Raw genomic sequence first — 23,488 nt, 5'->3', positions numbered from 1 at the left:
TCCTAGTCAGATTCGTTAACCACTGCGCCACGACAGGAACTCCTCAAAATACTTTTAAATGCATATAGTCGTGTCAGCATTTTTTTCCTTGTAGGGAATATTAATGAGATTTTTATAATGAATTATTTCACCAAAACATGCTGTACCCTGAGATTTTATGTTTTTTACGTCACATATTAACTGTAAAACTTTAATGAATGTTCATTATTAAACGTTGTTTTTGTTCTTATTTTCCTAGGATTCTGACACTTCATGACATGTCATTGTCTAGAGCAATAATGAACATTGACCTGTTTCGGATTAGTTGATGCTCTTTGGAAATGATCCATTAACATCTACTGCAGAGAAGCTGAATATACTTCGTTTGGAGTGAACAGCCCAGCTTGTTACTGAATTTTTCAAGATGACAGATCCAATGATGGACTTTTTTGATGATGCCAATCTTTTCGGTGAGACCTTAGAAGGTTTGTCAGATGATGCATTTGTACAACCAGGACCTGTTTCACTAGTTGATGAACTGAACTTGGGTGCAGAATTTGAACCTTTGCACATAGACTCACTGAATCATGTTCAAGGTACTCCAACACATCAGAAGATGACTGATTATGAACAATTAAATCAGTTTGACTCAATGAAATTTCATCAAGTTAATCAGTCTTTTGGTAGCCCAGCTGAACATGTGTTATCTCCACACTCTCAGTTTAATTGTTCTCCGATCCATCCGCAGAACCAACCGAATGGTTTGTTTCCAGATGTAGCAGATGGCAGTCCAATGTGGGGCCATCAGACAGCTACTAGCATTTCAAATCAAAATGGGTCTCCTTTTCATCAAGGACATTCTCACTCTATGCATCAAACTAAAAGCTTTGTGGCACACCATGACTTTGCCTTATTTCAGGCCAATGAACAACAAACACAGTGTACTTCGCTACGCTCACAACAAAACAGAAATAATCTTAACCCAGGGCAAAACTCTCTTAGCCAGTCTAAAAATTTTATGGATGTTAATGTTTCTGGTCCACACAGAGTCAGTGTTAACCACCCATCACAGATTAATAATGCATCTACTTCACAACAATCCCTTTCAATGCAGCAGTTTTCTCAAACGTCAAATCCTTCAGTACACTTCCTAAAGTGTAGCAATCATCAAGAAGGAAATTTTAATGGACCTTCTCCAAATATGACTTCTTGTTCTGTCAGTAATTCACAGCAGTTTTCTTCACATTATTCCTTTTCCAGTAATCACGTATCACCAAATGGTCTTCTTCAGTCCTCTGCAGTTCTTGCACCTAATCATACAAATCAGACGTTATCTGATTTTACTGGAAGTAATTCCTTTTCACCTCATAGGGGAATCAAGCAAGAATCTACTCAGCATATGCTAAATCCTAATACATCACTGAATTCGAATAATTTCCAAATGTTGCATTCATCACATCCTCAGGGTAATTATAGCAATTCAAAATTATCTCCTGTGCACATGAACTTCCCAGATCCTGTTGACTCAGGAAATCAAATGGGCCATTTCAGTGATCATGTAGAAACTAATGGCTTTTCGTCTTTAGAAGAGAATTTACTTCATCAAGTGGAGTCTCAAACTGAGCCATTCACAGGACTTGACCCAGAAGACCTCCTTCAGGAGGGTCTCCTTCCCCAATTTGATGAGTCAGCATTTGGACAAGATAATCCAAGTCATGTTTTAGATCATGACCTTGATCGGCAATTTACTTCACATCTTATAACACGGCCTTCTGATATGGCTCCAACTCAGTTGCATAGTCAGGCTCGGAGTTGGCATTCACCACTCTCTAATCATCAGCATCTACATGACAGAAATCGCCTGTGTTTACAGCGACAGGTATGTAGCTCTTATTTTGGTGGAAAGGGGTATGGTGGGCTTTTACTCATTGCGTTAATTTTGTGAGACGTATTCAAGATTTCTCAAACTCAGTAAGTCTGAGTTTGTGCATATTTGATGTAGGTTTCTCTTGCTTCACTATTCTTGTTTTTGAAAGCGATTCATTGATATGCACAAAACAATAGACTTCGTCCTATATTTAGAAAATTATAAAGTATTAAGACATCTTCTGTAACTTTCAACTATGATTGCTTTTAATGGAAAGATTTATTTTCAAAAAAAAAAAAAAAACTTTAGTAGCCATAGTTAAAAGGAAAACAATAGATTGGGAACTTTTTATTGCAAATATAATGGACATAGAGTTAATATTCCATTAAGAAGCTCATATAATTTGATAAGATCTCAGTTGATAATTAGATAAAATTTTTTAATGTTAATGCTGAGAAATATATGGAACTTACATAGTTTATAGTTGATACAAATATTTTAGAAAGCAATTTGGTGGCATGTTTGAGTATAAAAATGCTTTATTACAATAACCCAAACATGGCGTAAGTAATGTACCCAAAGATATTTATCTTGCTGTATCTATAAGGGAAAACTGGAAACGGCAGTTTGTTAGCATATCCATATGCGATGGATTCTTATGGGCATTAAGAAGGCTTTGAGGACTAACACTAAGAATATGTTAATGATGGGGGAAAGCATAATTCAAAATTAAGATCACAATAAAGTGGCTAAGAGCATAGGCTCTGTCTGATACTAGACTACCAGGCTTAGATCTTCACTCATGTTATTTATTAGCTGCATGTCTTTTAGCTAATTAAATAATTTCTGTGCGTCTCATTTGTTTCATATTTAAGTACGGAATAATAATAGGGTTTTGGTAAGGATTGAGAGAGTTTTAGCAGGTAAAGAAATTAATATTAATGGACTTTTTTTTAATTTCAAAGGCTTGAAGTGTTTGCAAATGATAAAATCTGTATCTTTTCCTTTGGGTGTTTTCAGAACTTTTGAATAGTCTAGAAAGATTTAAGATATTTAAAAGACTGTCTTCCTCCCCTTCTTTTTTGTGGCCCAAACAGAATATTATGATTTTGCTCCCTCTACTGGAAGAGGATCAAGCAACTTAATTAGAAGGGCCCTGGGAAAAACTCCTACTGATTGAAATTCAGATCATCTCTCTACTTTTACGTAGATTTCTGATCAGTTTGACTTATGACTTTGTCTAGCATATAACTGAAATGATGAACTCTGAAATTTATTAACTTTATTTCTTAATTTTATTTTTCTCAGGACTTGTCATCTTTTTAAAAAACTTTTTTTTTAAATTCATGTTTTTCTAAACGTGTTTTACTGGCTTTAAATAAAGACTCACTTTTATAGATTTGGAATTAATGGAAGATAATTGTAAATAAAGTAGTCCCAATAATATATAGATAGTACTATCTGATAGAAAGTCTTTTCATACCCATCAGCAGCAGCCTTTAATAAATCATCTTATCTATACTGATAAGGCTTTATTTAAATCTACTCACCTTTTTTTTTTTTCAGAGTTTGTTTTGTTTTGCTAACTTCTTTTTGCTACATGTTTAAAAATTGGTAAAGGACAGTTGGTTTGGAATACTTGATTTATTGAAAGTCTCTTCTTAAGTTTCCTATGATATCGTGGTGTTAAGAGAGAGTTGGGAGTTTCTGATTGTGGAGGTGAAGAGGAGAGATGGATTGGTAGAGAAGGAAGAATATTATGATTATGATTACTGTGGATTGCTTATAGGTTTTATTTGTACAGAATTATAAATCAGATATCCTAAATATGTGAAGTTTGAAATTATTTAGTATGTATGATAAATGACAGATTTGGACAGTGCATATAAGTTTTTTATCTATGTAATTTTTGGCATGTTCTGAATGATTATGGTTACTATATGGCCAAAATGTTATATTAATAAGAAGTTCTTATATTATTAGAGTTTTCCCCAGGTTCTATGAAAATAAATTTTTTCTTATTTTTAAAAACCCTTTTAAATGCTGTAGTTTAATTTTAGACTAAATTAGCATTGTGAAATATATGCATAGAAGTCAACAGATTAAAAAATGATAAAGTGGCATAATTTTTGCTTTATCAAAATAAAAAAGGACACATTGGACAATATCCAGAACAAGATATTCATTAATCTATTGTTTGAAAACTCATGGGTGGCACTCTATTTAGAATTCTAGAAAGCTTCATTGAGAATATTGAATATGTAAAGAATATTTCTAAGCAAGCTTTTTCTTCTTCTCCAACTGAGGTCGGGTGTTTGTGTGTATAATTTCAGATGTCTTAGAGTCTGTGTCAGTCATTAAAAACTGTGAATATTGCTGAGAACAGTTCTTATATAATTGACTCCGGAATTTTACCATTTAAAAAGAGTTTTAAAAAACATAAGCACTTAAAAAATATAATAGAGAAAATACTAGCTTATTTTCATCTCTAATTTTTAGAGCAGAGGAATTTCTTTCTTTCTTTCTTTCTTTCTTTCTTTCCTTCCTTCCTTCCTTCCTTCCTTCCTTCCTTCCTTCTTTCTTTCTTTCTTTCAGGGCTGCACCTACAACCCAAGGGGAGTTCCTGGGCTAGGGGTCGAATTGGAGCTGCAGCTGCTGGCCTATGCCACAGCCATGGCAATGCCAGATCTGAGCCGTGTCTGTGGTTTATACGCAGCTTGCTGCAATGCAGGATCCTTAATCCACTGAGTGAGGCCAGGGATCGAACCTGCATGCTCATGGATAGTAGTCAGGTTTGTTTCTGCTGTGCCACAACAAAACTCTGAGCAAAGGAACTTTGAGAAAATTACAGTATTAATTTTCATTGCTCTCTTGTGACAGATATTAACTGCTATTTTGTAACACAAAATCTTTCATTTTTGTCTTATTTCTAAAGTGGAAATAATCACGGAACACTGCGTGATCTCTCAATGCTTATATATTAAATTTAACGTAAAAGTTCTATAGCAGTGAAAGTATGTGGGACAGCTAAAATTACACTCAACACAGAAAAAAGGAGTTCCCGTTGTGGCTCAGTGGTAATGAAGCCAACTGATATCCATGAGGATGCAGTTTTAATCCCCGGCCTGATCTTCTGGCATTGCCATGTTGCTGTGAGCTGCAGTAAATACAGGTTGCAGACTGACTTGGATCCCACGTTGCTGTGGCTGTAGCTTAGGCTGGCTGCTGTGGCTCTGATTAGCCTGGGAACCTCCATATTCTGCAGGTGTGGCCCTAAAAAGCCCCCCCCCCAAAAAAAAACCCCAGGAAATAGAATTTTGGGATGTCTGTAATTCCTTGTTGGCTTTTGTATTCTGATGAACTTACTGCTTTATTTGCCATCTTGAATTTCTTTTTTTTTTTTTTTCCCTGAAGGTAGGGAAACTTACATTATTTATAAGCTTAAAAAAAAAAAACTTAAAACAGACTTGTGGTTGCCGAGGGGGAGGGAGTAGGATGGACTGGGAATTAGGGGTTAATAGATGCAATTTATTGCCTTTGGAATGGATAAGCAATGAGATCCTGCTGTATGGCACTGGGAACTCTATCTAGTCACTCATGGTGGAGCGGATAATGTGAGAAAAAGAATGTATGTATGTGTGTGTGACTGGGTCACTTTGCTCTACAGTAGAAAATTGACAACACTGTAAACCAGCTATAATGGAAAAAATAAAGATCATTTTAAAAAAATTAGAGAAAGACAACAGCCTATGTAAGACATATTTTAAAATATTTCTATATATTTAAATTTTTCTGATGAAAAATTTTAATATATAGTAATTAAAAAATTAGACCATATAGAAAACAGATGATAAATAATTTACTTGTAATATCACTAGCAAAAGATACTGTTGTTGACATTTTGCTGTCCAAGTTTCCGGTGAGACCTGTTGTCTGACTCTCCAGCCTTCCATCTATGTATTATTGCATTTTTAAGAAACAGAGCTGAGATCATATAGTTTCTGCTGTTTGGCAAATTGCTTTTTTAACATTCTAGTTAATATGTTGCAGAGATTTTTCATGTCATTTAGTATTTTTCTGAAAATGATTTTTAATCATAGCCATTGTAAAGTTGCTAAAATACCATATAAAGTTATTATTGAGATCTGGAAAAATTTGAATCAAAATAATTAAAATATCTTTATATTTTTGTTGTGTATGTTAGCATGATAATTCAAAGAAGTGCATAGTAATAAGCAAAAACTGGAATAACTGGCACTACGATAGAACACTGTGTTTGCACCAAATACTATTGTAAATACTTAACATATTATTAACAGATTGAGCCTTCACAGCAGTCTTTTTATTTAGATTCAGTTATTTACTTCAGTTTTCGTTGAGGACACTGAGGTACAGAGAAGTTAGGTGGTATATCTCAAATCACACAGCCAGTATAGAGATAGGCAGTGGCCAGACTGGATTCAAATCTGATTTAACTCTATTACATATGGTCTTAACTACTTTTACCTTTCTTTAAAGTATATATGTGTTTTTTTTAATTCACTGAATTTTATTATGTTTACAGTTGTACAACCATCATCACAACCAAATTTTAGAACATTTCCATCCCAAACCCCCCACCCATCCCTCCCGACCCCAACCTGTCTCCTTTGATAACCATGAGTTTTTCAAAGTTTCTGTTCTGCAAATAAGTTCATTTTATCCCCTTTTTAGATTCTACATATAAGTGATAGCATGTGATGTTTGTGTCTCACTGTCTAACTTAGTATAATAATTTCTAGGACCATCCATGTTGCTGCACATGCCATTATTTCACTTCTTTTTATGGCTGAGTAATATTCCATTGTGTATATGTACCACATCTTCTTTGTCCACTTCTCTGTTGATGGACATTTAGGTTGCTTCCATGTCTTGGCTGCAGTAATGAACATTGGGGTACATGTATCTTTTCGAGTCATGTTTTTCTCTGGATAGATGCCCAGGAGTGGGATTGCTGGATCATATGGTAATTCTATTTTTAGTTTTTTGAGGACTCTCCATTCTGTTTTCCATAGTGGCTGCACCAATTTACATTCCTACCAACAATGTAAGAGGGTTCCCTTTTCTCCACACCCACTCCAGCATTTATGTTTGTAGACTTTTTGATGATGACCATTCTGGCTGGTGTAAGGTGGTACCTCACTGTAGTTTTGATTTGCATTTCTCTAACAACTAGTGATGTTGAACACTATGTGTTTTGGGCGTCCATGTGTCTTCTTTGGAGAATTGTGTTTAGATATTATGCCGATTTTTTGTTTGTTTGTTTGTTTTTGGTATTGAGCTAAGGAGGTTTGTATATATTTTGGAGATTAATCTCTTGTCATTCACTTCATTTGCAAATACATCTCCCATTCTGTGGGTTGTCTTTTCGATTTTCCTTCAATTTAAACGTATTTTTAAAAATGACCACTAAGCTATTAGGAAATGAACGCTTATTACACTGGCTCTAACTGTGCAGTAATATGAATTGTTAGATATTAGATAATTGTTAGATATATCTTTCCTCTGTGTCATCTTTGACCTCTTTCATCATTGTCTTATAGTTTTCAGAGTATAGGTCTTTAGTTTCTTTAGGTAGGTAGAAATAAAATTTCTAGGCATTTTATTCTTTTTGATGCAATGGTAAATGGATTGCTTTCCCTGATTTCTCTTTCTGATCTTTTATTGTTAATATATAGACATCCAGGAATTCCCGTCGTGGCGCAATGGTTAACGAATCCGACTAGGAACCATGAGGTTGCAGGTTCGGTCCCTGCCCCTGCTCAGTGGGTTAACGATCTGGCGTTGCCGTGAGCTGTGGTGTAGGTTGCAGACGCGGCTCGGATCCCGAGTTGCTGTGGCTCTGGCGTAGGCCAGTGGCTACAGCTCCGATTCGACCCCTAGCCTGGGAACCTCCATATGCTGCGGGAGCGGCCCAAAGAAATAGCAAAAAGACAAAAAAAAAAAAAAAAAAAAAAAAAAAAAAGAAATAGCAGAAAGACTAAAGTAAAATAAAATAAAATAAAATAAAATGGATAAGCAGTGAAGGCCTGCTGGATAGCACAGGGAAAAAAAAAAGAAAAAAATATATAGAAATCCAGTCGATTTTCTGTGTACTAATTTTGTATCCTACAACTTTACTAAATTCATTGATTGAGCTCTAACAGTTTTCTGGTAGTGTCTTTAGGGTTTTCTATTTATAGTATCATGTCATCTGCAAACAGTGAGAGTTCCACTTTTTCCTTTCCAATTTAGGTTCCTTTTCTTTCCTTTTTTTTTCTTTTGTCTTTTCCAGGGCCACACCCACGGCATATGTAGGTTCTCAGGCTAGGGGTCTAATCCTAGTTGTAGCTGAGGGCCTACACCACAGCCACAGCAACGGGGGATCCGAGACGTGTCTGCAACCTCCACCACAGCTCACGGCAACGCCGGATCCTTAACCCGCTGAGCAAGGCCAGGGATCGAACCCGCAACCTCATGGTTCCTAGTCGGATTTGTTAGAGGTCAGAATTAGGCCTACTAAGTGGAAGTCACATAAAAGGAGATTAGTGTAGTGTAAGGAAGTTTGAAATAAAGCTTTTCTGCTGAAAGCAGGGAGATGGAATGGCTCAGGCGTGTCACAGAAGGAATTCCTATAGTGGGTAGAAAATGGACTAAATTAATATACTCTTCAACTCTTTAAGATTCTGTGGTTGTAATTTTGGGTTTCATTGTAAGATACATCACTCATATTGCCTATTTAGCTCCCAAGTGGCAATTACAAATAATGAAGAAAGGTAAAGAAATGTGACAAGTTCTCTGCTATACAGCAATGTCAAGGAATTTTTTATTACAGATGAGTAAATTTTCCAGATAGTTGAAATGTATTCTATTGAACATTAAAAGTTTTAATTAAATGGCTCTTTTTTTTTCTCCCCCTTAGAAGGTGATGTTGATAGAATGCTCAGTTAGGAAAAGATGAAAAGGGGAGGTCTTGTATGGTCAAATTTGTAATGGTTATTGTTATATCTCCCAGGGTCACACTCACTTAAGTAAGAATTTATTGGTATATATTAGATATTTGAAACTTATCTTGTGCAGAAGCATGGCTAATTTTGTATGTAAGTGAAATTACTGTTAAAAAGAAGAGGAAAACCTCTACATCTAAATGTAAAACTAAAGCAGGGATTCGCTATACTTTACTCAAACCCTTTGAATTCAGAGGATCCCAAGCTCTTTGCTAGTTTTTTTGTTTTGGAGTTTTGGGGTTTTTTTTTGTTTGTTTGTTTGTTTGTTTGTTTTAATAGTATTAACTTTTCCTGAGTCAGAAAAACCAACAGATAATGAATAATTAAAAATCCTGTCACTATGCCTTAGACAAAAAGAAGAGAAAAAACTAAGTAATATTTAAATCGATTCATTGAGTAATTTAAATTCTTACAAAGTACCATCCCTCTCTTTATCAAAATTTGTTGAAATATTTATGCATTTGGCATGGTACTGCTTATAAGAAGTTTCAAAATTTTTAGTTGTCTTAGTCAAAACACAAGATAGGAATTCTGTATAAGTATGTTCCTTTTAGTTTTTGTGTTTTTGTTTTTTTTCCGGTTAAATTTGGACTGGTTTTTGGTTTTGACATTTCTGTCAAATCTCCCAGATTAAAATGTTTTATTCGGACTGAGTAATTTGTGGAATATTAGCTAATTCTAAAATGTGATCTTAATGATTAAACTGTGTACTGTATTGTAGAAGGATTGAGCTCTGCACTGAGTGACAGAAACTCTAATTGTTAACAGTAGCTTTAAGGCTATTGACTTCTGACATGCATACTTAAAGGTGAGAGGTGAACAGGAAGTGAATTCCAGGGGTGGGAAAGAGGCAGCAGTTGGTGAGAAATTTGTGGATTAGTGCAGGTGTGTGTTGAGCATGAGATTCAATTACTTCAAAGTAGGTCTAACAGTTTTTTTAATTGTATTTAATTTTTTTATTTTTGTTTTTTTTACTCTTGCTGGCTTTTTAAAAAATTAAAGTGTAGTTGGTATTCAATATTGTATAAGTTACAGGTGTATGTTGCATTTAATTTTATTGATGAGGTGCATTCTGAAATACCTTAGGACTACTCAGGCATTTCCTTATCATAATTAATGTCTAAAATTGGAAAAAAAAATGTGTCAGGTGCTACTGAGCCATCAAACTTTACTCTTATCATGATACTATAACACATAGTTTTGGAATACAAATATGGAAGGTCAGGTTTCTTTATTTAGGTAATTGGATGGAAATGATTTTCAATTAAGGAAATATTTTAACTCAGTATGTTGTAGGTAATATGTGGAAAGAGTAAGCACATAGGAAGCTTGAACTGCAGTTTTCAGTTAAAGTGTGGTGGTTACTATGGTCAACCCTGCAGATGTTATGTAAGTAATACCTTACAAATTATGAAAGGAGGGCAATTTTTTTTTTTTAATTTTTTTTTTTTTGTCTTTTTTTGTTGTTGTTGTTGCTATTTTTTGGGCCGCTCCCGCGGCATATGGAGGTTCCCAGGCTAGGGGTTGAATCGGAGCTGTAGCCACCAGCCTACGCCAGAGCCACAGCAACGCGGGATCTGAGCCGCGTCTGCAACCTACACCACAGCTCACGGCAACGCCGGATCGTTAACCCACTGAGCAAGGGCAGGGACCGAACCTGCAACCTCATGGTTCCTAGTCGGATTCGTTAACCACTGCGCCACGACGGGAACTCCGGCAATTTTTTTAATACTGAAGTTGCTTGAGTTATAATATTGTTAGTTTCAGGTATACAGCATAGCTATTGAGTATTTTTATGGATTATATTCCTTGAATGTTATTACATGATAATCATTGGCTAAGGGCAATCTATAAGTGAGGTTTTTTTCCCTACTTAAGTATATGTTTGTGCACCTGAAAACAGTTTAGATTGAACGTTTTGCGAAACCATAGAATTTTAGAGCTGGGTAAGATTTTTGCTCTATCCTTATACAAAAAGCGAAAACTGTGCTTGGTCATTTTACTTAACTGGTAAATATAACCGTTTACATAACTGGTTGACAAATTCCATTTTATATTTTAAATTCTGTAGTGTTTAATCGAGGTCAGAAATGAGACTGATACCACACTATGACCAGACACTTACAATTAATGTATTGTAAAGTACAGTTAAAAGTGGTTGTCTCTAAAATGAGAAATAGTTTTTAAGTTGCTAGGTTTTTGGATTTTTGTGGGATTTTTTGCTTGTGTACCTTTCAATGTACCTTAAGTTTTTAACTATATTTTTAGTGTGAAAAAATGCAATCTTACAGTGTATGCATGATGTAGATATAAATTGTGTGCATGTGAATGACTGAATTTTATATAACAACTGTGTTTTGGAAATGTTGCATTTTTGCTGCTTTTATTTGTTTAGTATTTCCTAGATATCTCCCAGGTGTAAGAGATTATGCTGGCTGGGCACTGAGGTTGCCCAAATGAGCCAGATACTGGCCTTGGCCTGAAGAACTCAAATTAAAAATTAACCCATACTTTTTTATTTATAATTTCAGAGCCGTTCTCATTTCATTTCCAATTCTGTTTCAATTGACAGAGGTTTCTAGCGCTTTATTTTGGCTCTCCAACTAAATGGTTTGGAATGAATGATAAGTACAATTTTATTGATCTACCCAGTTTAAAGAAGCTGTTGCTCCAAGTTTCTAGATTAGCTTTTTGTTTCATGATGTTTTAGCAATCTGTAATTACTTGATTCTTCATATATATTTTATACACATACTGTAATATATGTACATGAAATATACAGCTAAGATCCAATGGCTCTTATAAATGCCAGAGTTAAGAAAGCAGGCTCTTTGTTGTTGTTGTTGAGCTTCTAATCTTAAATTTATTACAAACTATTATAAAACTGTTTAAAAACTGTGCTATGTGGTCCAACTTTGAACATTTTTTTTTGTCAAAAGAGAAATAGCCAGTTTCTGAGAGATATATTATACTTAAAAGATTATATTGTTAGATAAATTTCCTAAGATTTTCCCCCTAAATACCTCAAATGAAAGTAAGACTTACAGAAGTAATTTTTATTTATTTATTTATTTTTTTATTTTTATTTTTTGTCTTGTTGCTATTTCTTGGGCTGCTCCCGCGGCATATGGAGGTTCCCAGGCTAGGGGTCCAATCGGAGCTGTAGCCGCCGGCCTACGCCAGAGCCACAGCAACGCGGGATCTGAGCCGCGTCTGCAACCTACACCACAGCTCACGGCAACGCCGGATCGTTAACCCACTGAGCAAGGGCAGGGATCGAACCCGCAACCTCATGGTTCCTAGTCGGATTCGTTAACCACTGCGCCACGACGGGAACTCCAGAAGTAATTTTTAAAAATTAATATGGTAAATATTGAGAATGTAATTGGAGATAGAAATAGTAAAACATTTGCATGGTATTTTGAAAAGTGGTTTTACTTAAATTATTAAATCTTTTAGTAGTAATTTGGGATATACATAAGTTGATACTGTTTCTCAAACTTTACTGAAGGAAAGTGACCTGTCTAAAACTGGACAGCTACTAATTATTTAGCAGAAATTTATTGTGTTTTCTACTATACCAACTCCTAGCAGCGTAAACAACATTCATTGAGCACCTGCGGCCTATATATCAGCTACTGCGCTAGATATTGACACTACAAATACAAAGAGACTGCTAAGGATAGGCCTGCAAATCTATATTTTTATTATTTTACAAGAAAAAAGATGGTTTCACGTCAACTTAAGCAATGTGAGGAATATCAGAATTATGATTTTCTTCAAACTGTTAATATTGAAAGTATCATTTACTTTTCCTAACATTTTATTTTGAAAAAGTCAAAACTTACAGAAAAGTTGAAAGAATGATAATACTGGACATCCATAAACCATTCAAATAGAGTCAGTAATTGTTAATTTTTGTCACATTTGCTTTCTTATTATTTTTATTTTAAGTAAAAGTTACTTTTACTAAGTTACAAAACAGCATGATGTGTAATAAGATATCATATAATCAAAATTCATGTTTCTTAAATTATCCTGGTAACTGTAAACCAGCTATGATGGAAAAAAATAAAAATCATTACATATTTGGAAAAAAGATTATCGTAGTAATTTTTATAAATGTTCTTTTGTTTTAAAATCTAGGATTGAATCAAAGGTCATGTCTTGGATTTAGTTGTTCTTTTTAATCTTAAGTTAATACCGGTGTTTTGTGCCTTTTTGATGTTCTTTCCTGACATCGACATTTTTAAATAGTCCGGACTAGTTGTCTGTATCTGTTTGATTCTTTCTTCATAATTCAGGTTAATCATTTCTTGGTAAGAGTGCTACATAGATGATTTTGTACACTTCAGTATCCCATTAGGAGACATGATTTTAGTTTGTCCCATTATTGCTTATACTAAGTTTTATCACTTAGTAAAAGTATTTTTACCTCTTTTTAATTTATAGGTGGGACTTTTTTTTTTTCTTTCTAGGGCTGCACCTGCTACACATGGAAGTTCCCAGGCTAGGGGTTGAATTGGAGCTGTAGCTGCTGGCCTACACCACAGCCATGTGAGATCCGAGCTGTGTCTGCAACCTACCCCACAACTCACGGCAACACAGGATACCCATTCCATTGAGCAAGGCCAGGGATCAAACATGCATCCTCATGGTTACTAGTTGGATTCCTTCCCCCTGTGCCACAATGGGAACTCCCTATAGTTGGGACTTTTCTGTAGGGAGTTGGACCCATAGATTTTTTTTTTTTTTTTTTTTAACAAAAGCAAAACATTGAATACGTTGTAATCTGTTGCCATTATTACTCTTTTTGAATATTTTACTGGTGGGAATCTTTGCAAACCAACTCTGTACCTTTTTAATATGTCCTCATTAGTCTTGAAGTACTTCTACTTTCTGGTATGAGAAGATGTATTTAATTTCCCTGCCTCAAGCTTAAAATTGGCTATTTCTTCAAGGAGCTCATTAGTTTTATTTATCCTATGTAATGACACAGGATCCGAGTAGTGTTGTTGTTTTTTTTTTTTTTTTTTTAAGGGCCACAACTAAAAAAAGAGGAGGTTCCCAGGCTAAGGGTTAGATAGCTGTAGCTGCCACCACAGCCACAGCAACACGGGATCTGAGTCACGTCTGCAACTTACACCACAGCTCACAGCAGTGCTGGATCCTTAACCCACTGGGCAAGGCCAGGGATCAAACCTGCATCCTCATGGATGCTAGTCGGGTTTGTTAACTGCTGAGCCACGACGGGAACTCCAGGTCTTTTCTTAATAGTGTATTTTGTTTGTTTCTTTTTTAAAGACACAGTGCAAATAGCTTTTTTTAAAAAATTATTTATTTATTTTTGCTTTTTATGGACGCACCTGTAATGCATATGGATATTTCCAGGCTAGGGGGGTGGAATCAGAGCTACAACTGTTAGTCCACACCACAGCTCATGGCAGCACCAGATCCCTGACCCACTGAGCAAGGCTGAAGATTGAACCCACATCTTCGTGGTTACTAGTAGGATTCGTTTCTGCTGTGCCACAACCAGAACTCCTTAATAGTGTATTTTGAATAGCAAAAGCTTTTAATTTTAAAAAAGTCTCACACATTACTTCTTTCTTTTATAGACTGTACTTATTTAAGAAATCTGTGCCTAAGGCCTGACAGTTAAGTTTTTTTCTTAAGTTTTCATGTAGAAGTTCTGTGTTTAGGGTATCTTTGTATAAGTGGGCTTTTGGTAGTTTGTTGCTTTCACGATGCTTTTCTGTTTCATCAAAGTTGTCAGATTTATTGGCATAACGTTTTTTATTATCCTTTCAGTGTCTATATAGTTTGTAGGGTACATTTCTGATGTTGGTAATTAATATCTTTTTTTTTTTTTTCCTGACCAGTGTAGCTAGAGGTTTATCAATTTTATGGAGTTTTATTGATTTTCTCTTGTTTTCCTGCTTTAGGAAGGAAATCGTATTTCACTGATTTCTGCTATTTATTATTTATTTTCTTTTGCTTACTTTGGGTTTTACTCTTTTTTTTTAAGGCAAAAATTGAAGTCATTGTTTGAGCTCTTCTTTTCTGATACAGATGTTTGATTGATATTGTACATTTCCCATTACGTGTTTTAGCTGTATTTTATTTTTACTCAGTTTCAAAAACTGTTGAATTCCTTTGACTTCTTATTTGACCTGAGCATTATTTAGAAATGTATTCATTTAATTTATAAATATATGATTATTTTTTCAGATACTTTTCTGGTAATGATTTCTAATTTAACTCCATCGTGATGAGAAAACATTTTCATGTTTTGAATTTGTTTACGTTTATTTAGATTTGCCCTACAGCTTATGTTGATGCCTTTAATATATTCTTTGCTCTGATAGCTGCTTTGTTTGATATTAATATAGTCGCTTATGTTTGTGTTAGCATGGTATATCTTTTCCATCCTTTTAACCTATTTGTTTTTATATTTAATGTGGCCTTCTTGTTGACAGTGTACAGTTGATTCTTCTCTTTTTTATCTGATTTAACAATCTGTTTTATGGTTGAGGTGATTAAACCATTTATGTTTAATGTGATTAATTATATTGATATGTCTAAACCTACCATCTTACTATTAATTATATTGTCCCATCTATTATTTGTTCCTCTTTCCTTTATTGTCTGCCTGTTTTTGGATTTTCAGAATAATTTTTATGATTCTATTTGTATTAATCACAGTCCAGTGAGGAAACAGAAACTATAGAGTAATATGAGCAGAGAACACACTGGAACCAGGAATTGAAGCCCCTTCATCTTCCAGTAATCTTCCAGTACCCCTGCTAACAAAGTTTTAACATTGTGCTACTGGCAGAGGAAAAATGCATGCAGGTTTCAACTCCATTGTTGCAGAGTAGGCAATGAAGTATGGATTTAGACCTGAGAGGTGATAAGTTGACAACTGGCTTATAAAGTCAGCCCTTGTTGAGTTACTATTTAGTACTCTTTGTTGTGTTATTGTAGGGGTTGCTTTAAGATTAACAGTATACATCTTTAACTTAATCACAGTTTACCGGGAGTTCCCGTTGTGGTTCAGTGGTTAACAAATCCGAGTAGGAACCATGAGGTTGCAGGTTTGATCCCTGGCCTCGCTCAGTGGGTTAAGGATCCAGCATTGCTGTGAGCTGTGGTGTAGGTTGCAGGCACAGATGGGGTCCCAAGTTGCTGTCACTGTGGTATAGGCCGGCAGCTACAGCTCCAATTAGACCCCTAGCCTAGGAACCTCCATGTGCTGCAGGTACAGCCCTAGAAAATACAAAAAGACAAAAAAAAAAAAAAAAAAAAAAAAAATCACAGTTTACCTTCGATCGTAATATACCTTTTTACATATATTACATAGTGATATCACAGTATACTTCCATTCCCCCTTCCTGGCCTTTGTGCCTTTGTTGTTGTATATTGTACTTCTATATAAATTATGAACTCTTCCCTAAATTAGTATCATTTTTCCTGTAAGCCTTCAGTTATCTTTGAATAAGATTTTAAGAAAAAGAAAAAATATATTTTATATTTAGCCACATGTATACCATTTCCATTATTCTTCACTTCTTCATGTAAAAGCCAGTTTCTATCTAATATCATTTTCTCTGCTTGAAAGACTTCCTTTAACATTTCTTGTAGTGCAGGTCTGATGATCATGAATTCTTTCAACTTTTGAATGTTTAAAAGCTTTTTATTTCCCCCCTTTTTTAAATTATAGTGATTTACAGTGTTGTATCAATTTCTGCTATACAGCTCCCCTGTATTTTTGATAGATATTTTTGCCAAATATAGAATTCTAGCTTGACAGTGGTTTTTATTTTTAAAAGTTACTCTGCTGTCTTCTCTTTTGCCTTGTTTCTGATGTGAAGACTTCTATAATTCTTATCTTTGGTCTTCAGTATGTAATGTATACTTGTTCTCTGGTAATTTTTATGATTTTTCTTTCTTTTACTGGTTTTAAACAATTTGGTGTAATTTCCTGCATGTTTCTTGTGCATGAGTTTTTGGATCTGTGCTTAAAGTTTTTGTCAAACATGGAAATTTTTCCTTGAAATATATATTTTCCTATTCTCCCTTACAGATATGTTAGGCTCTTTGAAGTTGTTCCACAGCTCACTCATACTCTGTGTTTTTTCTTTTTTAGCCTTTTTTTTTTTTTTTTTTTTTTTTTTTTTTTTTACTGTCTTTGATTTTGGATTTTGTTGTTATATATTTAGATAGTTTTTATTAATATGTATTCACTATTCTTTTCTTCTGTTGTGTAATCTATTGATTCTAACCAGTGTATTTTTTTTTTTTTTTTTAGGGCCACACCCATGACATATGGAAGTTCCCAGGCTAGGGGTCAAATTAGAGCTACGCTGCTGGCCTGCACCACAGCCACAGCAATGCAGGATCCCAGCCATGTCTGCTGCTTATACCACAGCTCACAGTGATGCAGGCTTCTAAACCCACAGAGCAAGACCAGGGATCAAAAACGCATTCTCATGTTACTAGTCGGGTTTGTTACCACTAAGCCATGATGGGAATGGCATAGCCAGTGTATGTTTTAACTCTTGTTTTCATTCATTTTATGCCTTCTGTATCTCTACTTAACATGCTTAGTCTTTCCTCTAATTTAATGAACATTTGGAATATAATAGCTATGTTACTATCTTTGTCTACTAAATCTGTCATCTGTGTTATGTCTGAGCCTGCTTCTATTGATTGATTTCTCTCCTTAATGTAGGTTCTATTTTCCTGCTTCTTTGCATGCCTGGTAATTTTTGAGTGGATGCCAGACATTGTGAATTTTACTCTGTTGAGTGATGGAAGGTTTTGCATTTCTGTAAGTATTCTTGAGTTTTGTCCTGGGATACGGTTACATTACTTGGAAATTGGTTTTTCTTTAGAAGATCTGTTTTTAAGCTTTGGATGGAGTAGAGCAATCTTTAGGGCTAATTTTCCCCCACTACTGATACAGTAGCCTTGTGAGTTCTCTGTCCAGTGCCTTGTGAAGGATAAGATTTTCCAGACTGGCTGATGGGAAGATGGGCTATTCCTGGCCTCAGTGTGGGATTACAGTTGCTTTCAGATGGTTTGTTCTGGGCCTTGGGCAGTTCCTTCAAAAACCAGTAGTCTAAAGCCTTGAGAGAAGACTTTCTGAAGATGTCTGGAGGTCTCTCCCTTTGAAGCTCTCGCTTCTTTAGAACTTTCCTCTAAAGACTAGTTGCTTTGCCTCCTCTGGACTTCCAGCTCTGTCTTCTCAACTCAGGTTGTAAGATTCCACCTGACTTCCTGCTTTCCCTGTTCTGCAGCTTGAACTCATTCTCCTTGGAGTAAGGTAATGGCCTTAGCTCAATTGTTTCTATTCTCTGAGCGATTACTGTCATGGGTGGCCTGATGTCCAATGTCTAAAAACTATTGTTTTATGTATTATGCCTGGCTTTTCAATTGGTTTAAACATGATGGTAAATAACAGTTCCTTTTACTCCATCTTGGCCTTAACTGGATGACTTATAACACCATTTAATGACTGTATAATAATTTATAACACAGAAATACTGCAATTTATTTAATCAGTTTATTTTTCTTGGATAATATAATGAGTATCTATGTAGGTAAGTTACTGTGTGTACCTGTGATTTGACAGATTCCTAGAAAATTAAGGCAAATGTGCAAACTTTCCTTTGAAGAGTTGTCTAATTATGGTAATAATAAAAATACAAATAGCCAATAAATATTCAGCAGTTATACTTACATACATGACTTCACATTTTTTTTTTCATTTAATCTGCAGAACAACTCTTATGAAGTAGATATCATCTACTCTTTTTACAGACACAGGCTTGAAGTGTAGGATAGAGAGCTTGCTCAGGGTCATACAGTTTGTAAATGTCAGAGCAAGGATTCAAACATAGGCAGTTAGTCTCTGAAGCCCACACTATGCTCTGTTGCCATAGAATATAGGAATATTGAAACAAGAAGTGTTTCTTTTTGCTGCTGTAATAAATTATCACAGATTTGTTATCTTTAAATGACATAAATTTATTATCTTATAGTCCTGAAAGTCAGAAGTTCAAAATGGATCTTACTTGGCTAAAATTAGGGTGTTGGCAGGGCTGCAGTCCTTTCTAGAGATTCTAAGGGAAAATACATTTTCTTGACCTTACCAGTTTATGGGAACTTCCGCATTCTGTGGCTTGCAGCCCCTTTTTTTCTTCATCATTTACATCAATGGCCAGTTCAGGTCATTCATTGCATGACTCTCTGCTGCTGCTTTCTTCCACTTATAAGAAACCTTGTGATTATGTTGTGCTATGGACAGTCTAGAAAAATCTTCTCCCTTATTTGGGGGGCTGCACCCACAGCATGCAGAAGTTTCCAGGCCAGGGACTGAACCTGTGCCACAGCAGGAGTCCAAGCCACTGCAGTGACAACACTGGATTCTTAACCCACTGAACCACATGGGAACTCCATCTCCCCCTATTTTAGAGTCAGCTAGTGGAAAATCTCAATTCCATTTGCAATCTGAATTCCTATTTATCATGTTATTTAACATATTCACAGATTTGGGGGGGTTAGAATGTTGATATCTTTGGGGGCCATTATTCTGCTGACCATAAGCCATGGGACCACTTAGAAGGTATTCCTGACAGCAGCCTATTCTATTGCTTTATGAGCTCATGTTATGAAAAAACCTATTTGAGTGTCGTATCCTTCTTATTTTTATGCTTAGTCTCTTTTCTCTGCTTCTCAAACCAGGAATCATCTAGTGGTCGGTCTAGACTGTGATGATTTAGAATTGGGCTAAATAGTTTTAGAATCCTCAGTAATGCATATTTAAGTGATTTAAATAAACTCAACAGTTTTTGAAAAAAAAATTCATTCAGCAATTATTTAGTAAGCCCTTGCTCTGAAACAGGCATTGTGTTGGGTAGTTTTTATGTCATCACATTTTTATCCCCATAGTAATCTTATGATGTTAATCACGGCATCTTAATTTATAAATGAATAAAAACAAACTCAAGGTACCATAGTTTATAAGTCAAACACCTAAGACTTGAACACAGATTTGGGAAACCTAGATACTGAGAAAAGACAAATCATTCATGATTTTGTTATACATAATCCAATATTTTGCTGAATTGTTTTAATAATTGTTTGCATTTTTATATAATTTCAAGTTAAATTCATAAACATCTTAGATATTGTAGTCCTTCAGGGATTAGTCCTGTTTGTTTGTTTCATTAAGAAATCTGATTTCCAAAGTGTCGCTGTGTTTTATTTTGTAAAAATGCTCTTTGTTCCTTTATGTCATGTGCTTTCAGCACTTTCTTAATGTTACTCATGTAGTTGTATCTCTTATTGAATTGAGCAATAATTACCAGAAAGTTGAATTGATGAATTTTTGTCATCAGACAAATGAGCTGTTTATGAAGAAGAGGCATTAGATAGTTTTCATTTCTGTTCTTGGCATCTGTCGTTTGTTTCACAGTTCCAGTGTTGGAATATAAATCTTTTGCATATGAATTTTAAACCTAAGTTTCTTTGATAAAATGGGAAAAGCACTGAATTTATAGTGAGGAGAACTAATCTGTGGTCCTAGCCTTGATGTCTACTATCATTGCAGTCTTAGAGAAGTTTTCTCGTCTGTAGTGTGTGTGTGTATCTATAGTTATCATTTCTGTCTAATAAGTGTGACAGTAAATTTGAAAGTGCCTTATCAATTGTAAAATCAACTTGCTTAATGATTCCGTGCTTTAAGGATTTTTAAAAAATTTTTAGAACTAGGAAAAGCTTTAATTAATAGTCAGCTTTTAAAAATTTTATAGTTGTAGAAACTGAGGCCCAGATATAATCTATATAGTTGCATAATCTAAAAGATACTCCTTGATTCTATTTCCTTTTTAATGTTCTTTTTCCTACATAACTGTTTAAACCATTTTTATATAGGCTTACCCCTAATATTTGTGGATCCCAGGGAAGAAGTACAAGTGGAAGCTCTTAAATTGTGTGTCAGGAGTTCCCATCGTGGCTCAGCAGTAACAAACCCGAGTAGGATCCATGAGGATGTGGTTCGATCCCTGGCCTTGTTTAGTAGGTTAAGGATCTGGCATTGCCGTGAGCTGTGGTATAGGTCGCAGGTGCAGCTTGGATCCTGCATTGTTGTGGTGTGTAGGCTGGCAGCTGCAGCTCCGATCCACCTGGGAACTTCCATGTTCTGTGGGAGTGGACCTAAAAAGCAAAAAAGCAAAAAAAAATTTTTTTGTTCAAAAAATTTAAAAGTTGTAAATAAAGCCAATAAGCTAAGTATATTCTGTCTTTCTTCCTTGACAAATAGAAGCTCTGGTTTGATTTTAGAATTTGTGGGCTCTCTTGAGGTCCAGAGAATATGGTAGAGGTAGGTCATTCTACTTCTCTTCCATCCCTGATTCCATCCTGTACTTGAGGGGCCTCATGAACACAGGTGGACTTCTCAGCCTGCATATCCAGGCTCCATCTCCCTCTCCCCATCTCTTTGGCTTAACTATGCACATGCTGGCAATTTGTGTTCCTTGCCATACAAGGAATTCCTGTGGCATGTGTAAGTTCCCCAGCCAGGGATCAAGCTTGAGCTGCTACAGTTATATTGCTGGATCCTTAATCTAATGTGCTACAAAGGAACTGCTGAAGCCTTTTAAATTCATCTTTTTTTTTTTTTTTTTTTTTTTTTTGTGCAGTAAAAGCAAATATCCTGTTATAACTAAATTAACATAGCATATTGTAATGAGAGTGTACATGCTTAATTAATCATGCATAGTAAAATTTCTTGTACTACTTTTAGTTGGAGATACCAGTCCTCAACAACTTTTTCAGGATTATTACTGTCAATTAAAGAAATTAAATAATGCTTGAGATGTTAACTCATCCAGTGTCATGCTGAGACATTAAGCTTCTTTTACAGACAGGAAAAAATTTTAAAGAAACATTTTGTCTTGCTGACATTAAACCCAGTGTAACACTCAACTCAAAAGTACATCTGAGCAACTATAAAAATTTTAGTTTACATAGTAAATAAGTAAAAAATATAGGTATGCTTTTAGTTTTTCTGTTTGTTTGCTTTTTTATGGCCACACCCATGTGGCATATGAAAGTTCCTAGGCCAGTGATTGAATCTGAGCCACAGCCGCAGCACCTCTAGATCCTTTTAACTCACTACACTGGACTGGGGGTCAAACCCACACCTCTGCAGCATACCAAGCCGCTGCAGTTGGATTTTTTTTTTTATTATTATTAACTTTATAGCTGTACAATCATCATCACAACCCAATTTACAACATTTCTATCCCAAACTCCCAGCCCTTCTCCCCTCAAACCTGTCCAGTCTGGTAACCCTAAGTTTTTTCAAAGTCTGTAAGTCAGTTTCTGTTCTGCAGAGAAGTTCATTGTATCCTTTTATAGATTCCACACATAAGTGATAACATGTGATGTTTGTTATCTCACTGTCTAACTTCATTGCTATTGGATTTTTAACCCACTGTGCCACATCAGGAATTCCGGGTATTCTTTTAGTTTTAATCTTTTCTAGTATTAATATTGGTCTGCTCATTCCTGTAACTCTTTCATAAATCATCCCAATTTTTGCTTATTATGTCATATGAATTATTGCATGAGAATAATTACAGTTACTAAAAAAATTTTGCATGGTAAGTACAGTTTATTTCCTCTTTCAGCAAAAAATTAAAATTCTAAAATAATAAGCTTGAGAAATTTTTGCTCTTTTACTCATTAGAGATAACCATGTTTCAGTAACCATATCATTATACATAAATATCACAATGTTCATCTTTAGATGTCTGGGTCTGAGAGGAAAAGTTAAGAAGTATTTTTGAAGGTTGAAAAGTTGAGGAAAGTAGAAATGAGTATTTTAAATCTTCATATGTGTATCATAAACGTTCAGGAATATGATACGTAGTTTACTAAATCAGCATTGTATGCTTCTGATTACTATTTTGACCAACTTGGAAAACAAACATAGTGATATATTTACACAGAAAAAATTTTTTTTGTCTTTTTTTTTAAGGCTGCACCAACAGCATACGGAAGTTCTGAGGCTAGGGGTTGAATTGGAGCTGCAGCTGCCAGCCTATGCCACAACCACAGCAGTGTGGGATCCAAGACACATCTATGACCCACAGCTCCCTGCATTGCTGGATCCTTAACCTACTGAGTGAGGCCAGGGATTGAACCCTCATCCTCACGGATATTAGTCGGGTTCGTAGCCTGCTGATCCACAACAGGAACTCCCTGTTTATATAGAAATTAATGTCTATGTTTTATGCAGTCTACCAAATCTCACCATATATTAAGTTACAGCTTTTAATTTGAGATAAAATTTAGGTGGAAAGGCTCTGTGTATGAATCATTATCTTTTAATTACTGGGAAATTGCTTGGCATTTAAGTGATAAATTATAGAAAAGAAAAATGATTATTAAAGTGACCATAACAGTCTTTTATAAGAGTAACAATGTATACTCAGTGAAACTTTATAATCCTCAAGAAAGCAATGAGAATAATTTTACTTCTACAAATTTCATTATTTTTAAAAAATAATAGCTCTATTGAGATGTAATTACATATTGAACAGCC

General features: G+C 35.1%; 1 protein-coding gene across 32 annotated transcripts in view; it reads left to right on the top strand.

Moving 5' to 3' along the window:
* CHD9 (chromodomain helicase DNA binding protein 9) overlaps positions 1–23,488 on the top strand; it is a 242,136-nt gene that overhangs the window by 91,678 nt on the left and 126,970 nt on the right. For 20 of the 32 annotated variants that reach the window (XM_084960257.1, XM_084960261.1, XM_021094174.2 and 17 more), the window contains exon 2: positions 239–1,858. In XM_084960257.1, coding sequence (XP_084816383.1) covers positions 404–1,858 — 1,455 coding nt within the window. In that variant the 5' untranslated portion in view covers positions 239–403. Of the gene's footprint in view, positions 1–238; positions 1,859–17,605; positions 17,705–23,488 lie in introns of all 32 variants that reach the window. The other 12 variants (XM_084960240.1, XM_084960280.1, XM_084960252.1 and 9 more) reach the window with 1 other exon arrangement.

This window comes from Sus scrofa, chromosome 6, assembly GCF_054392235.1.
Source record: "Sus scrofa isolate SSC_HxYL_T2T_F1_AM1 chromosome 6, Sscrofa_HxYL_maternal_Yorkshire_Landrace_v2.0, whole genome shotgun sequence".
NCBI classification, from domain to species: domain Eukaryota; kingdom Metazoa; phylum Chordata; class Mammalia; order Artiodactyla; family Suidae; genus Sus; species Sus scrofa.
Note: the sequence above shows the minus strand (reverse complement) of the source record. Positions and strands in the feature narration are given on the sequence as shown.